Here is a 16511-nt window from a genome sequence, read left to right as displayed (position 1 = left end):
GATAGTGCAATCTTTTGATTGTGTCACAACATTCAGATGTTTCATGGTTCCAGGATTCTTGTGCTGTTTTTTTTCTCATCTGGACACATTGGCACTTCCAATTTTTGTAATTATTTTCATACAGACAAAATTTTTTTTTCTTTCTTTCCCTACATCATTTTCTTTCGATTTGAAACCCTCTCTAGGGGGTGTGATTATAGGGTTTTTGGATTTGCTTCTCTAACACTATGCACTTTTGTCAGCATGTTCTATATTAGGCTATGGGGTTTGTCTACAGGCCAATGGATGGTGCTTGTCTGTCTGTAACAGCCAGCTGTGGCTAATGCAGATGGGTGTCTACTTGATTCTTGTTGACTGGAAGAAGCTTTCTGTTGCCTTTGGTATTGGGCTGATCCTGAAGTGCACCACGGTGTGAGCTCCCTGCTTATCCCTGGACGAGGGAACCAAGAAGGGCAGGCATAAATACAGGTTCTCCAATAGCAGGTACAAGCAACAGCATTGAGTGGGAGTCCAGTGGGCATCAATTGATCACCCAGAGATGTGCCTAGGCATGGATGTGAGAAACCTCCTTGCACTCAGCTTCTCTGCAGGAGGTAAAACGCCTCAATTCCTAATCCAGGGGAGTGCGTGCTCCAGATGCCCAGATATTTGCCTTGGCATGGAGTGCAGCGGGTGCTGCTACACCACAATCTCTACACAGGAATGTCAGGGAAGCTCAGGCTATTGTTCCAAGGGAGCAGGTGCTCTAAATATCTGGAGATCTGCCTGGGCATGGAGCAGAGAGGGCCCTGCTTCACCACTCTCTGCACAGGAAGGTTAAGGCAGCAAAGGCTGCTGATTTAGCACACAGGTGCTCTGAATGCCTGGAGATCTACCTGGGTGTGGAGTACAGAGGGCCCTGCTGCACCACAGTCTATACATAGGAAGGGTGGTGCTGCTTAGGCTGCTGATCCGAGGGAGCAGTTGCTCTGAATGCCAAGAGATCAGCCCAAGTATGGGGCAAAGAGGATCCAGCCACTCCATGATCTCAGGGAAGAAGTCTGGTGCATCCAGCATTCATACACAGAGACCAGTTCCAGGTACCAAGATGACCTTGACTGCAAGTCTCATCAACCAGGAGAAACCATGGCTGCAGCAGACCTCCTCTGGCTCTAGACTTGCAGCAAGGGTGAGCACAATTCTAACACCTACTCCTGGGGCATTTTTCACAGTCACTGCTTAGTTCTAATGTGGAGGCCCCTACTTCATTCTAGCACAAGCACTCCCATATGGCCCAAGACTAAAATGAGTTTGTGGGCAAGCTGCTGGGTCACCTAAGAATGATTGACTTATGAGTCCAGAAGTGTCCAAGCATCTCCCCAAGTTAGCTCCAGGGCTTGGGAGAAACAAACTGCTCTCCCTTGGCTTGGTTCCATGGAATCCCCAGTGGAAAGGTACATCACAGAGGGAGACTTTCTGCCCCTCACATTCTGGGACATCACTCACTTTTACGAGGAACACATTGTCTTAGGGGCTATTTGCCTGCATTCTCCTCCCCAGAATCTGAGGTGTCCTTCAGGATCCCAGTGGATTCCCACTCTCCTTTTTGAGTTAAAACTCACAGAGCTGATCACTAGGTACTATTTTGCTATTTCCAAGTGCTTGAGGCACACTGAAAGCTTCTAATCTACCACTGGGGGAAAAGATGCACAATGTTTATCAGAATCCCTGACCTCTGTCCACTAAATGCCAGTAGTACATCCTCCCAAGTAGGGACAATCAAAAATGTCCTAGACATTACCAGTGTGCCCTGGGAAGCAAAATTGCCCCAGGTGAATAACTACAGACAGAGGCACCATGGCCTCCCTCTAGCAATGAATGAGCACAGGCACCACTGGGGATTGCTTTCTGAACTCACCACAGATTTCAGCCAGTACTTCTAGAGTTGGATGAAGGAAAGTATAAAATAGATCTAGAACTTCTTGTTATTAATACATGAGAAGGTAAGTATAGGCTCCAATAATAACGGAAATGTGTCAAGAGAACAGAGGAAGCTGCTTAAAGGATCTCTTGGTAGCCAACTGTGAGATAATCTACACATTGGAATAATAGTGGTAACAGATTATAACTTCTTCAATAAAATAAGAAACCATGAGTTAGATCTGCTGAGAGACAGAAGCTAGATAGGTAGGTAAGTAGATAAATAGACAGATGAGAAAAGAAAATTTTCGTTACAGTGGAATGAATGCCATTAATAAATACAGAAGAAATGATGAAGTTAGAAAAAAATAGTCACAATAATCATAATAACAATTGATTCAGGAAAGAATTATCATTATATGTTAATGGTAGAAAGTAAAAGTTAAATAAGAAGTAGAACATAAACCTATTTTCTAAGTATTGCTCTGTGAAATACATATTAATTATACAAACAAAAAAAAGTAACTTAAGAGTGGAGAAACCTGGAAGACACCATCTAAATCTAGAGATTAATGTTAACATGTGTCAGCAATTGGACAATGGTATACTGGCCTCCTGGAATCATGATGTATTGAGGGACACAATATCACTTGTATAATTTTCATCTGAAAAGAAATGCATCACCTGAATCTAATCCATTGACGACCCCAACAGAAAACATTCTTCAACATAGCCAGTTATCTTCAAAAATGACAGGATAACAAAGACAAGAAAGAATGAAGAGCTTTATGAGATTAAAGGAGACAAAAGAAGCTTGGCAAATAAACACCGTTGATAAACTGTCTGAACAATAGACTAGATAAAAGGATGTATCCACACAAGCACCATGATTTTGCTTATTGTACTGAGGTTGTGTTACAGAATGTCCTTGTCCTTAGGACACACACATGAAAGTATCTGAGGGCAAAAGAGGTCATGTCGGCAATTTGCACTCAAATGACTCAGAAAAACCTATAATAGCTTGTACATATAGAAAGAGAAGGAAAAAGCACAAGACAAAATATTAAGAGTGGGAGAATCTGAGTGTATACAGGAGCTCTTTATATTACTCTTCCCACTTTTTGTAAGTTTGAAATCACTACAAAATAAAAGGTGAAAAAATAAAAATTCAAAATACAGCAAAGTTCTACATCAGGATCACCTGAGATACACAGGCCTGTGTTGTCAGCTAGTTGGGAAGTCATGGATACACCTCCTAAGTTCCCAGCCTAGCATACATGTGTAGGGGAAATGGCCAAGCCATCACATTATGAAGCTGCAGGCTGGCTGGTTACTAAGAACATGTTTCACACTCTATACTGTTCCTTAGAGCAGAGAGAGAGTGTGAGGTGGAAGGGACTGGGGCACTGGAGAGGATGCAGGGACAGAGGCTGAGGAGGAAGTGCCCTCCACTTACCCCAGATGGTGTCACCTCACAAGAGATGGCCACTTTCCCCATCTCATCCTACCTGTACCTCCCTTGGCAGTGCAGGAGGTCACTGTTGTTTCCCAGCCCCCTTCTTCTATTTCATCTTGAGTTTTCATCATAAAACCCCATCCTGCACATTGCACACCTTCACAATTATTTGGCTATGATTCTGATACCATGTGAACCACACTGAGTGGGAGTAGAAGTGAATTCTCTATTAGGAAGAACTCAACAATTAATGTATAACAAAATATAGGCCAAAAAAGGCTCTACCAGGCCATACCTTTTGAGCAGCCTGTTTTTATAGAGAATAAACACAGGCCTTTGGAAAGGAGCATTCCTCATATGGAGGATTCCTTCTAGGGAGTCAGCACTTCCAAGATACCCCAGGTGGAACTCAGGAGACTGAAAAAGTCATCATTGTTAGCAAAAGTTTAGAAAGCCGCTGCCAGCATGGAAGCCACAGGCTTCCTGGAAGCGTGTGCCATGTCACAGCACAGAGAAGAGGGGTTTTCCTAGATTCAAGGGGTTGTGCCAGGATTAATGGACAGCTGTCTCCTTTGCTGGAACAAAACTATACATACATGCCCCCTCTGCCATGTGGCCAGTGGCAACTCTCTCCAGAAAATGCAGCATAAACCCCATTGCCTTTGTGCATGGTCATGGGTCTTGCTTGGGCCTTAACAGATGTGACAAGGACAGAGATCTTAACCCTGCAGATGTGAGAGGTGGGTCCTCCTGCTCCCCTCCTCACCATCATGAAGAAAACCTGATCCAAGCAGACACTGCCCCTTCAGCATGGGCCCCAGGATGAAGACACAAGGCAAGCCAGACCAGATCTGCTAAGCCCCAGCCCATCTGCAGGCTCCAGAGCATGAAAGGAACAGTTTCTTGCTTTTAGTCCCTAAGATGTTAAGGGTTTTTCCCATGGAACAGAAACTGACTCATACATGGTTTATTCCATTTTCCACTGTATTCCTTCTCCACTGTTTTCCCAAATGAACTCTTTACTGCCCCCATGACAACCTACATCCCATAAGTAATGAAACTGCTGGTTGTAAAGAAACAGAAGCTTTAAAAGTTTCCTTTTGGCAAATCCTAAAAGAAGCCCATATATCAGAGATCCAGGACAGCACTGAACTCTTCCCACATATGAAGAAGCAATCCAGGAGGTCTGTGGGGCACAGCATGCTAGTCCTCCACACTGCCCAGGTCCTCGCTCCTGTCTGTAAGTCAAGACAGCACCTCAGTGAGAAAAGGGGAGGATCCAAGTTCACCCTGTCAAACAGAACCCTAACCATAAAGTGACATGCTGAAGAGAGGCAAAGGAGAATACAAACCACCACTGACTGGCTGTTCCTTTAGAGAGCAAAACAGAATAATCACAGAGGCTGGAATCCACTTTTAGCATTTATAATCTGATGCACAAGACAAACAACACAAGTAGGACTGGGGACTCCCAGGTTGGCTTCCCTATTTCTGTTTGATTATTTCTCAGATATTTAGAACTTTCTCTCTCTTTGTTTATACTTTAAGTTGTAGGGTACATGTACACAACGCACAGGTTTGTTACATATGCATACATGTGCTATGCAGGTTTGCTGCACCCATTAACTCATCGTTTACATTAGGTATTTCTCCTAATGCTATCCCTCCCCCATACCCCCACCCCATGACAGGCCCCAGTGTGTGATGTTCCCCACCTGTGTCCTAGTGTTCTCATTGTTCAATTGGCTCTCTGTTGGTCTGTTATTGGTGCATAGAAATTCTTGTGATTTTTGCACATGGATTTTGTATCCTGAGACTTTGCTGAAGTTGCTTCTCACCTTAAGGAGATTTTGGGCTGAGTCGATGGGGTTTTCTAAATATACAAACATGCCATTTGCAAACAGGGACAATTTGACTTCCTCTTTTCCCAATTGAATACCCTTTCTTTGTTTCTCTTGCCTGATTGCCCTAGCCAGAACTTCCAACACTATGTTGAATAGGAGTGGTGAGAGATAGCATCCCTGTCTTGTGCCAGTTTTCAAAGGAAATGCTTCCAGTTTTTGCCCATTCAGTATGATACTGTCTGTGGGTTTGTCATAAATAGCTCTTATTATTTTGAGATACGTTCCATCACTACCTATTTTATTGAGACTTTTTAGCATGAAGAGCTAAAAAGTGGTGAGGGAGGGCATCCTTGTCTTGTGCCCCTTTTCAAAGGAAATGCTTCCAGTTTTTGCCCATTCAGTATGATATTGGCTGTGGGTTTGTCATAAATTGCTCTTATTATTTTGAGATATGTTCCAACAATACCTATTTTATTGAGACTTTTTAGCATGAAGAGCTGTTGAATTTTGTCAAAGGCCTTTTCTGCATCTATTGAGATAATCATGTGGTTTTTGTCTTTTGTTCTGATTATGTGATGGATTACGTTTATTGATTTGTGTATGTTGAACCAGCCTTGCATCCCAGGGATGAAGCCAACTTGATCTTGGTGGATAAGTTTTTTGATTTGCTGCTGGATTCAGTTTGCCAGTATTTTATTGAGGAGTTTTGCATTGATGTTCATCAGGGATATTGGTCTAAAATTCTCTTTTTGTTTGTGTGTCTCTACCAGGCTTTGGTATCAGTATGATCCTGACTTCATAAAATGAGTTAAGGAGGATTCCCTCTTTTTCTGTTGTTTGGAATAATTTCAGAAGGAATGGTACCAGCTCCCCTCTGTACCACTGGTAGAAATCGGCTGTGAATGTGTCTGGTCCTGCACTTTTTTTGGTTAGTAGGCTATCAATTATTGCCTCAATTTCAGAGCCTGTTATTGGTCTATTGAGCAATTCGACTTCTTCCTGGTTTTGTCTTGGGAGGGTGTATGTGTCCAGGAATTTATCCATTTCATCTAGATTTTCTAGTTTAGTTGTGTAGAGCTGTTCATAGTATTCTCTGATGGTAGTTTGTATTTCTATGAGATCAGAGGTGATATCTCCTTTATCATTTTTTATTGCATCTATTGATTCTTCTCTCTTTCCTTCTTTATTAGTCTTGCTAGTGGTCTATCAATTTTGTTGATCTTTTCAAAAAAATACCAGCTTCTGGATTCATTGATTTTTTGAAGGGTATTTTGTGTCTTTGTCTCCTTCAGTTCTGCTCTGACCTTAGTTACTTCTTGCCTTCTAGCTTTTGAATTCTAGCTTTTGAATTTGTTTGCTCTTTCTTCTCTAGAACAAATTCTAGCTTTTGAATTTGTTTGCTCTTGCTTCTCTAGTTCTTTTAATTGTGATGTTAGTGTGTGGATTTTAGATCTTTCCTGCTTTCTCTTGTGAGCATTCAGTGCTATAAATATCACTGAACAGTAGTCATCACCACTCCCGAATCTCAAGTACCCAGGGACACATATCACTGCGAGAGGCCATAGGAACATCTTCCTAGGAAAGCCAGGTATTGTCCAAGGTTCTCCCCATGTAAAAGTCTGAAATATGGCCTCATGGGAAGGGAAAGACCTGACCATCCCCCAGCCCCACACCTGTAAAGGGTCTGTGCTGAGGAGGATTACTAAAAGAGGAAGGCCTCTCTGCAGTTGAGATAAGAGGAAGGCATCTGTCTCCTGCTGGTCCCTAGGCAATGGAATGTCTCCCTGTAAAACCCAATTGGATGTTCCATCTACTGAGATAGGAGAAAACCACCTTAAGGCTGGAGGTGAGACATGCTGGTGGCAATACTGCTCTTTAATGCACCAGATATGTTTACGTATGTGCATATCAAAGCACAGCACATTTTCTCAACTTGTTTATGACACAGAGACATTTGTTCGCATGTTTTCCTGCTGACCCTCTCCTGACTATTACCCTATTGTCCTGCCACATCCCCCTCTCCGAGATGGGAGAGATAATGATCAATAAATACTGAGGGAACGGAGAGACAAGTGCCAGCTCAGGTCCTCCCTATGCTGAGCCCAGTCCCCTGGGCCCACTTTTCTTTCTCTATACTTTGTCTCCATGTCTCTTTCTTTTCTCAGGCTCTCATCCCACCTGATGAGAAATGCCCACAGGTGTGGAGGGGATGGCCACCCCTTCATCTGGTGGCCAACGTGGGTGCTATTCTCTAGGGTGAAGGTATGCTCCAGTGTGGTCACTGAGGACAAGTAGACCAGAGATTCCTGAGTACTTCTACAGTCAGCCTTGCAGTAAGCTTGTACACTCGGAAGAAGCCAGGGTAACAATGGGGCAAACTAAAAGTAAATATGCCTCTTTTCTCAGCTCTATTAAAATTCTTGTAAAAAAAGGGGGAGTTAGAATCTCTACAAAAAATCTAATCACGCTATTTTGAACAATAGAACAATTCTGCCCATGGTTTCTAGAACAAGGTATTTTAGATCTAAAAGACTGGGAAAAAATTAGCAAAGATTTAAAACAAGCAAGTAGGGAGGGTAAAATCATTCCACTTACAATATGGAATGATTGGGCCATTATTAAAGTAGCTTTAGAACCGTTTCAAACAGAATTACTAAGCAGAGACATCAAAGGTAGGAATTTCTAGATAAAATGACCTAACAATATTGTTGCTAAAGGCAGGAGAATGCCTTAGACATCAAAGGTAAGGAAAGAAGAAGTCGATCAGATGCTGAAGGTGATCAGATACCAAGGGTGGGGGGATTCTTTCTAAACTGACTTAGCAGGATCCTTTTCTAAAACAGGGCCATGCAGCCCTCGCAAGAAAAGGAAGTCCAGGGCTGGGGACTAGTGATGAGGACTGGGGAGAAGAAGGCTCAGAGGAGCTTAACTAAGGTTTGGTCAAGGTGAGCCTTGTCGCTGGATCCAGCTCCTCTGTGACAGGAGGAGAGGGCAGGCAGGGCCACAGGAGCGGGCAGGGCTGTCCTGAAGACCTCTGGCTCCAGCTCCAGCACTCAGTGATTGAGTTGAACAGGATTCCAAGCAGGAAGAGGAACCACTCTCCAGAGTCACTGTACTTTGCTAAAGGAACTGATATTTAAGGTTACACAAACAGTGACAGGGAAGTCCCAGCAGTGACCCAAACAGGATAAGAAAGTCTGACCACCCAGAGATGTCAAGGAAATGACTCACCTCCTCAGAGTCACCTGTTTTCCTCACGGCCAGGCCTCTGCAGGCTGCAGCCCAGCGAGTCAGATGGATCCCTGGCTGCGCAGCCAGTAGCCTGAGTTCCTGGAGGCCACCCCTACTCGTCTCCATTCATATGTGGTTCTTCAGTCAGTGAATCTGCACTGAAAACTGCTCTTTTTGAAAAATAAATGTTAACTTGCACTCCAAAACCATTAATACTGTTCACGTGCTGGTACCCGAGAGGAAGGATTCTCTTTCTCCCCATGGAGTGCAAAACAATCAGACTTCAGACACTGGGCTCTGCCCTCTCTCACCTTTCCTAGCCAGGGCTACCAGCAGGCTTCCCCATGAGTATCAGTTTCTTAATGATGTAGAAAAGCCAAATGTGTTACCAACATTGGCCCATAGTTTAGAAGCATCCACATGTCCTAGCACAGCCAAATGTGTTACTAACATTGGCCCATAGTTTAGAAGCATCCACGTGTCCACCATGTGTGAAGAGAGGGAGAAAAGAAGGAGGGATAGAGTGTGAAAGAGATGAGCTTGAATCCAGAGAATTCCAGGCACTCCATTAAGGAGGTTCCTGGGCTTCTCATTTGAGAAGCCACCAAATCCAGCAGCTGCTCAGTCCCAGCTCCTACCATAGGCCAAAGTGTTAGTTGCTCAAAACCCAGCTGTGTAGAATCTCAACCCTTGGCAGCTTGTCCTCACAAATTGCACTTTTACGTGATGCTTTCTGTGCTTGGTCATTTATTATGGTATTGTTTAGTGTTCACTTATTATTGGTCATTTATTGCAGAGAACTTCTGACTCTCACCTAATTTCTCATCCTACTAATTCAGATAATCAGATCAGTAGTCATCCATGCAGCCTAGGGGAACACAGCTTTCTCTTTTTCACCTGGCAGAAGGTAAACATGCCCCCTCCTGGGCAGCTGGACTCCTCCAGGTTACATGGGTGCTGGAGGCCCCAAGCTTGTTCCTCAGTCCATGGCTGCTATCTGGCCCCCTCCTAGTGTGTTCTTAAAACTGTGGACTATAGAAATCAGGGAACAAAGTGTTCTGTCATGTTTTTAGATGGGAGTTTCACTGTGTTGCACAGGCTGAAATTGAACTTCTAGACTCAAGGAGTCTTCCTGACTCACTCTCCTAATTAGCTAGGATTACATGTGCACCACCATACCTGGCTACTCCATCATTTTTAACCATGTTGATACATCACTGCAGACGTCTGGCATCTCTGCTGGTCTGAACTCCCAGATACTATGATTTAGAAAGTAGCCTCTTTCTCCAGATGCATGAAAGACACAACATTTGCCTAAGGTCATCAAACATCTGGAGAAGCTGGCCAGCTACCTCAACCTGCCACTTCCTATCACTCCATACTGGACATCGCACTTGTACCTCCTCCTAAGAGCAACCTACACTGGTATCTTTCCTACTGGGATTAGAGAGGTTGCTGTATCAGGACAGCTGACCCTCCCTGCAATGCATGCCAGCTTCCTGACAGAAGATGATCACTGGTGGTGTCATCACATATGGGGCACAGGTCAGCACTCTGGCCTCCCTCCCTCACACTCCACCCACCAGCACATTCTCGCTATTTGGGTTACCTACATCTCCTTTCCAATGATAAACAAAAACAAAAAACAAAAAACGAAAAAACCAAGAGGATTCCTTGACCTTCAATTTACCCTCTGTACAGCATGTCTTCCTGAGTCTGGACTCCCAGCTGTCCCAAGAAGGTGGGAGCCACAGAGGAGAACTAACTCCTACCCTTTGGAGATGACCATTCTGCTCACAAACACCTGGTAAGGGACTTCCCTCTCTTTCCCTTCTCTGGGAATCTCTCTCCATTTCCTGTCTAACTAGGAGGCATATGTGCAGCTCTATTTGAAGATCTTCCCTCCCTCACCCAGCAGTAAACACCATTGGGACACCTGCTGTATCTGCCGGGCTGCACAGCTATTCTAGGGGTGCTGGATTCACAGCGGGGTGAGATGGTCACCAGGCCTCAGGTAACAAGGTCCCCTGTCCTAATATTGAACATGAGCACCCATGAGTAATATGGTTCCTGCTGCCAGGTTGCTGCTGATCCAGTCCCAGCCATGTCTGAGCCCAGGATGACTCTTGGCCAGCTTGTCCTCATCACTCGCACATTTACGTGATGCTTTCTGGGCTTGGTCATTTGTTTATTATAGTATTGTTTAGTATTCTAAACAGGTCTGGGCTGACACTGGCCAACCCTCACTTCCACCACTCCCAGGAGAGTCCTCTGGGTGTCCTGCTAAGGTCCAGGTTATCCTGGTGCTTCTGGCCAAGCCTGCCACCTCGCCATAATGGCATTTGCCACAGGGTCTCCTTCAGGCATAGAGGGTGGGGTTGAGAGAACAAAGGGAGCAGCTGTCTGTTCAGAGCCTCCTTCCACCCTTCCCACTCCTGGAGTCACATTCCAGCCCAGGCCCACAGCATCCTGAGCTGGGGGCTTTGTCAGCCCACAGGGCGCCCAATTAACCACATCCTCTCAGTCTCTGGAGAAGAACTCACAATCTTGGCAATGAAGCAACTCGGGTGCCGCTGGAAAGCCACACTGAGCAAAGGACGAAGACATACCCGGGTTCGCCCTGCAGGACTCCATTCCTTGGAAGCTCAAGAACAGGCAACAAAGGAGTCTACAGGGCTGGATATGGGCTGTCAGGGTGGGGCGGGCACGAGGGTGGCTGGAGAGGCAGGAGGATACCGTCTGGGGCAAGGCAGATGTCACAGGTCTGGACAAAGTGGTAACACAAGTGTATGCATTTATGAAATCCCCCAGATTGGGCACATACTATTAGGCATTTCATCGTATGTAAATTCTACCTCATTTAAGGCAATTTTTAAAGTATCAGGTGACTCTTCAAAGCAGTGCACGGAGCAAAGGAGCCCGAGGCATGACTGCCTAGGAGAGAGGCAAGAGAGGCCTGTGGGTTCCCACATTCCTCCCACGGCTGCTGCTCCCTCTCCTGAGACCCCCACTGCCTGCCAGGGTTCTCCGTGCACCTTCCACCGGGCCCCACCCACAGTTACCATGAGACTCCAGGTCGTTCCCTTCCCTGCTCACATCCCCTCCAGGTGCTTCCACTTTCTGGAGTAGCCATGCCCAACCCCACCTCAGGGCCTTTGCACTGGCTGTTCCCCTCTGCCTGGGGCTTCTCAACCTCTCCAGTCTCATAGAGACCTCCCTGCCCAGGGTCCAGTGGTCTCTCTCTAGCCCCTGTTCTATTTCACTTCCAACAGAGTGAGTATAACTCTCTGATCCTAATTGTTGATCATAACCTACCATCCCCTACACACACTGTGTAGGAATTTACTGTGCAGCCATAACCACCAGCCACATGTGCCACGGGACACTTGAAATGGGGCCATTCCAAAAAGATTCCTGGGCTAAGTGTAAAAAATACACAGGGAATTTCAAAGATTTACAAAACGAAAAAAAAAAAAACACATAAAGGATCTCATTAATAATTGTTCCCATTAGCTGAAATAATATTGTGGCTATATTATTAGGTTAAATAAATATTTTAAACATTACTTTTACCCATTTATTCTCATCTTTTAAAATGCATCTAGTAGAAATTTTCAATTACTCATGGGTTCATGTCACATCTCTGTGGGCAGCAGCTCTGCAATGTCACCTCTATGGCTCATCAACCGGGTTCCGTCTTCAAGCCCTAGACCTCCTGGCACAGGGAGTAGCTGGTGATAGGTTTGTTTATTGAATAATGAGTTATGAAAACAGAATCCAGTGACCTTTTCCAAAAAGGTTAATTCCCTTAAATTTGGCAAAGAAATTCTCCATATTAGGGTGTGGACAGGGTCTTCTGGAACCTTCTGAAATAACCTCTCTGCTCCAGACTGTGACCAAGTGCTCCTGGATGCCTCTGATATCTGAAGATCCCGGGAGGCCAAACCCTGTATTTTTCCTTTTTCTGAGCAAACAGGAGGTCACATTGCTTTCACAGTCAAAGGAGCTCTGTCTCTTCTGTGGAGACCCAGGTGACTCAAGCTTGGGAGCACTGGGGAAGAGAGGCATGGCTCGGGGAGGCTGCAGTGAGGACAGGAGTGGGGAGGAGGGGGAGATGGAGGAGGAGGCATGAGAGGGCCAGGGGCAACTTAGGCATAGAGGGAGCTTGTGTTGGCAGAGGAGTGAAAGGAGAGATGGAGAAAGAGGGGATGGGCAGAAAGAGGAGGAGGAGTCAGGGGCGTGGCATGGAGGTGGTTGGGGCTGGGCTGCCAAAGCTGGATAAATGCACAGCTGCCTGCTGGTCTGGGCTCCCTGCCTCAGGCTATCACCCTCCTCTCCTGCAGCTCCAGCTCTGTGCTCTGCCTCTGAGGAGACCATGGCCCACCCCTGTGTACCCTGCTGCTCCTGCTGGCCACCCTGGCTGGGGCCCTGGCCTCGAGCTCCAAGGAGGATAGGATAATCCCGGGTGGCATCTATGATGCAGACCTCAATGATGAGGGGGTACAGCATGCCCTTCACTTCGCCATCAACAAGTATAACAAGGACACCGAAGATGAGAACTACAGACGCCCACTGCGAGTGCTGCAAGCCAGGGAGCAGGTGGGTGCTGCCTCCACCCGAGGGGTCCTGAGTCCTCAAGTTTGTTGCCCAACCCCCAAGAGCATTCCCAGCAAATCAACACTGACACATGCATGATCTAATGCTCAGATTCATTCAGCTTTCCCTGACTCTCCGCTGATGGCCTTCATGCCTAAGCACGCTCCTGGGCCATGCACTGCAGCCACTGTCTGTCCTCTCAGCTTCCTTTAACCTGTAGCAGTTGCTGTGTCTGTACCATGACCGTGGCATTTCCCAGGGTCCAGCAGGTGTCGTTGGAGACTGTGCTGACTCTGGGTGGGCTTGATGCTGCTCAGGATGAGATCCAGGCCATGAGGTTCAACCTCCTCCCTGAGTCCTCTCCTCAGGGGCCACACGGGAACCTGGCTCCCTGTTCTGCAGAGCCCCGCTTCCCCAAGTCATGCCCTTGGGCACAGCCCCTTAGGGCTAGTGGCCTTCACCCTCAGGCAGGCTGACCACCCCCTAGAGCCCAGGGTGGCTGAGTCCCTGCTGGGGTGGAGCACGCTTGACCCTGCCTCTACCAGCTGATGCAGAGTTAGACCTCAGGCAGGTGAGGACAGTGGTCACCCAGCAGAGCAGAGGAGGGGTCAGGTCGGGAGGGAGCTTCAGCAGGGCAACTGGACCCAGCTTGACCTGCATCCCATGGCAGAGCAGCAAATAGTGACACAGCCTTTAGAGCTCCTCCACCCTCTCCTGGAAAATCAAAGGAATCCCCACCAGCCCCATTTCTCCTCCTGCAGCTGTCAGCTGGGGCCCTCACCCTGCACAGGAGGTGCACTCCCTGGTGCCGTGGTCCCCGCTGGCCTGCATCTCCCACTCAAGCAGGACAGTAACTTGGAGTGAAACACAGGGCATTGCAGACCATCAGGCCTGGAAGCCTATTTTAGACATGGGTAAACTGATACTTGAGGGATCTCAGCAGTTCCTCACAGTTCCAAAGATTCCCTCATCCCAGGTTTCTCCACAGCTCTGCCATGTTGTGTCTGGGAGAGGCCCTGTGCAGGGAAATGGTTCAATTCTAGTCTGCAATTGTAAGACACGCAGGTGTGCTGCTGACTTGAGAAATGTGTCTTGAATCTCACACTTGAAATGGTGGCATCTGGGAGGCCCCATCGACCCAAAATATCTGTGTGTGTGAAGCATCTCATTTCCTACTCTAAGTGAAGTAATAAATCCAGGTTAAATGGAGGGAATGAGATTTTTGGAAGTTAGCTGAAATTTTGTCATCAGACAGACTTCCTAGTAAAGATTCAGTGTTCCCTTGCCCTTGAGCCACAGGTAGCAGAATTCAATGACTTATTTTACCCAGCACACAGAAAACAATGTTTAAGGGCAGGCATGAGGCTCAGCAACCTGCCAGACGACAGGAAGAGGGGGCTTGTGTGCCTTGTGGTGACATGTGGACAGCTCACGAAGCCCCCAAGCAAGTCCAGTGACTCAGCCACAGTGAAGTGCCTGTGAGTGCATGAAACTGATGGAGAGCACTGTCCGTGCATCCTGTTTTCTCATGTGTGTAGATCGTGGCCGGGATGAATTACTTCTTTGATGTAGAGGTGGGCCGAACCATATGTACCAAGTCCCAGCCCAACTTGGACACTTGTGCCTTCCATGAACAGCCAGAACTGCAGAATGTACATTCCTGATGTGGGTCCTGGGCCACTCATGCACTGCAGAGGGGTGCATATGTGTCAGCCTCTGCCCTACACATGTTTGGAGGGTGTGTGTGTGTGCAGGTGGGTATGTGGGGAGCCATGTATGCATGGATGTATACGTGTTCATGTACTTGTGAGAGGGTGTGCATGTAGGTGGGCGTGTGGAAAGGTGAACATGTATACACACATGTGCCAGTGTGTGCGGGGAGATCTATGGGAGCATGTGTGCCTGTGTGTCGGTGTGTTGGGGGAGTATGGGGCTTTGTACATAGATTCATGGGGATGAGGAGTCCAAGTGAGTTTACGTAGTTGTCTATGTATGTCCCTCCGTGGTGAGGGAGGGGGGTGATTGTGTTTGATTTGCTAGGAAGGCTTTAGCTTGGGAATGGTTACTAGAAGGTCAACTCTGCCTGCTTTGGGGTGTTGCCTGTTGGACGGGAAGAAGCAGCTGTGGGGCTGTGTCCTAGGCAGGGAGAAGGGGCTCTCTCTAATCCCAGGAAGAGGCACCGGCACCTGCATGCAGCCACAACCTCGATGATCACATTAGTGGGATCTAGAGGCCTGTTAGCTGGGAAGCCCTGGACCTGCCCCATTCACCCAACACCAGCCTCTCCAATGACCTGCTGGTTCTTTGAAGTCTCCACTCAGGGGAGAGCCGCACTCTCCTTGTTGCCCTTTCCCCATGCCCCAGCTCTTTGAGGGGGAGCTGCCCTGCCCTGGATTCTTCCCTCTGGCCCCTCTTAGTGCTGGCCTGAGTGCTGGAGGTGGAAGGAGCTGGGGGAAGTGAGCCACCTCCCCATGTCCTGCACCCTTGTGGCTCCCAAGGCCTTGCACAGGCTGCTCCTCACAGAGTTGTGCTGGGACAGGACCCTGCAGGCTGGGGTGGGGGCCCAATGCCACCTGGTGACTTGGAACCTTGGGAGGGGCAATGTAACAGTCACTATTCATTCTAGTTCAGTGCTCTGGGACTCAGCAGGGGTGGGTGAGGGCCCAGTGTCTCACCTCCATCCTCCTCACCCAGGCTCTGATATCTCATGCCTGGGCATCTTCCCCTTTAACTATAACCCACACTGATTGGTGCTCTCTCTTCCCTTTCACAGAAACAGTTGTGTTCTTTTGAGATCTATGAAGTTCCCTGGGAGAACAGGAGGTCCCTGGTGAAATCCAGGTGTCAAGAAGCCTAGGGATCTGTGCCGGGCCATTCTCACTGGCCACATCCAACTCCTACCCCCTGTAGTGCTCCCACCCCTGGACTGGTGGCCCCCACCCTGTGGGAGGCCTGCCCATGCACCTGCATCAGGAGACAGACAGAGAAGGCAGCAGGAGGCCTTTGTTGCTCAGCGGGGGGCTCTGCCCTCCCGCCTTCCTTCTTGCTTCTCATAGCCCTGGTACATGGTACACATACCCCCACCTCCTGCAATTAACAGTAGCATCTCCTCCCTCTGAGCTCTTGGCTGTCTGGGGAAGTGCACACAGGCAGGGTTTCTGCAGTTCCTTTATGAAGCCTCCTTTTTCTGCTGGAGTGGAGATCAGAGGAGTACCTGGGAGCTGACGCCACAGCAAGGCCACCAGGGGAGCTGCTGCCACTTTTGGAGACCTGAGCTTCAGAACAGGGAGACAGCAGCCAGGGGCTGAGAACCCAGGCCTTCAGCTGCAGCAGCCCCTAGTGAGGGGGTCAGGGCGAGGAGGGGGTCCCAGGCAGCTGCCCCAGAAGCTGGGTTGCTGCTTTGGTCTGAGGTCCTGGTCCGACCAGGAGGGAGGGGGCTGGCTGTGTCCACAGCCAGGGGCCAGGCCTCGGTGGAGCTCCCCAGG

At 47.8% G+C, this 16511-nt stretch overlaps 1 protein-coding gene across 1 annotated transcript; it reads left to right on the top strand.

Annotated features, from left to right (window-relative positions):
- The first annotated feature begins 1087 nt into the window (after positions 1-1087).
- On the top strand, positions 1088-15883 carry LOC100454710 (cystatin-S-like). The gene is made up of 6 exons (XM_054542391.1): positions 1088-1168; positions 1540-1616; positions 4055-4095; positions 12800-13029; positions 14565-14678; positions 15800-15883. The coding sequence occupies exons 1-6, from the start codon at positions 1088-1090 to the stop codon at positions 15881-15883; spliced, it is 627 nt and encodes a 208-aa protein (XP_054398366.1).
- The last annotated feature ends 628 nt before the right edge of the window (positions 15884-16511 follow it).

This window comes from Pongo abelii, chromosome 21 (genome assembly GCF_028885655.2).
Source record: "Pongo abelii isolate AG06213 chromosome 21, NHGRI_mPonAbe1-v2.0_pri, whole genome shotgun sequence".
Lineage (NCBI taxonomy): Eukaryota > Metazoa > Chordata > Mammalia > Primates > Hominidae > Pongo > Pongo abelii.
This window is presented reverse-complemented; position numbering and strand designations above follow the sequence as displayed.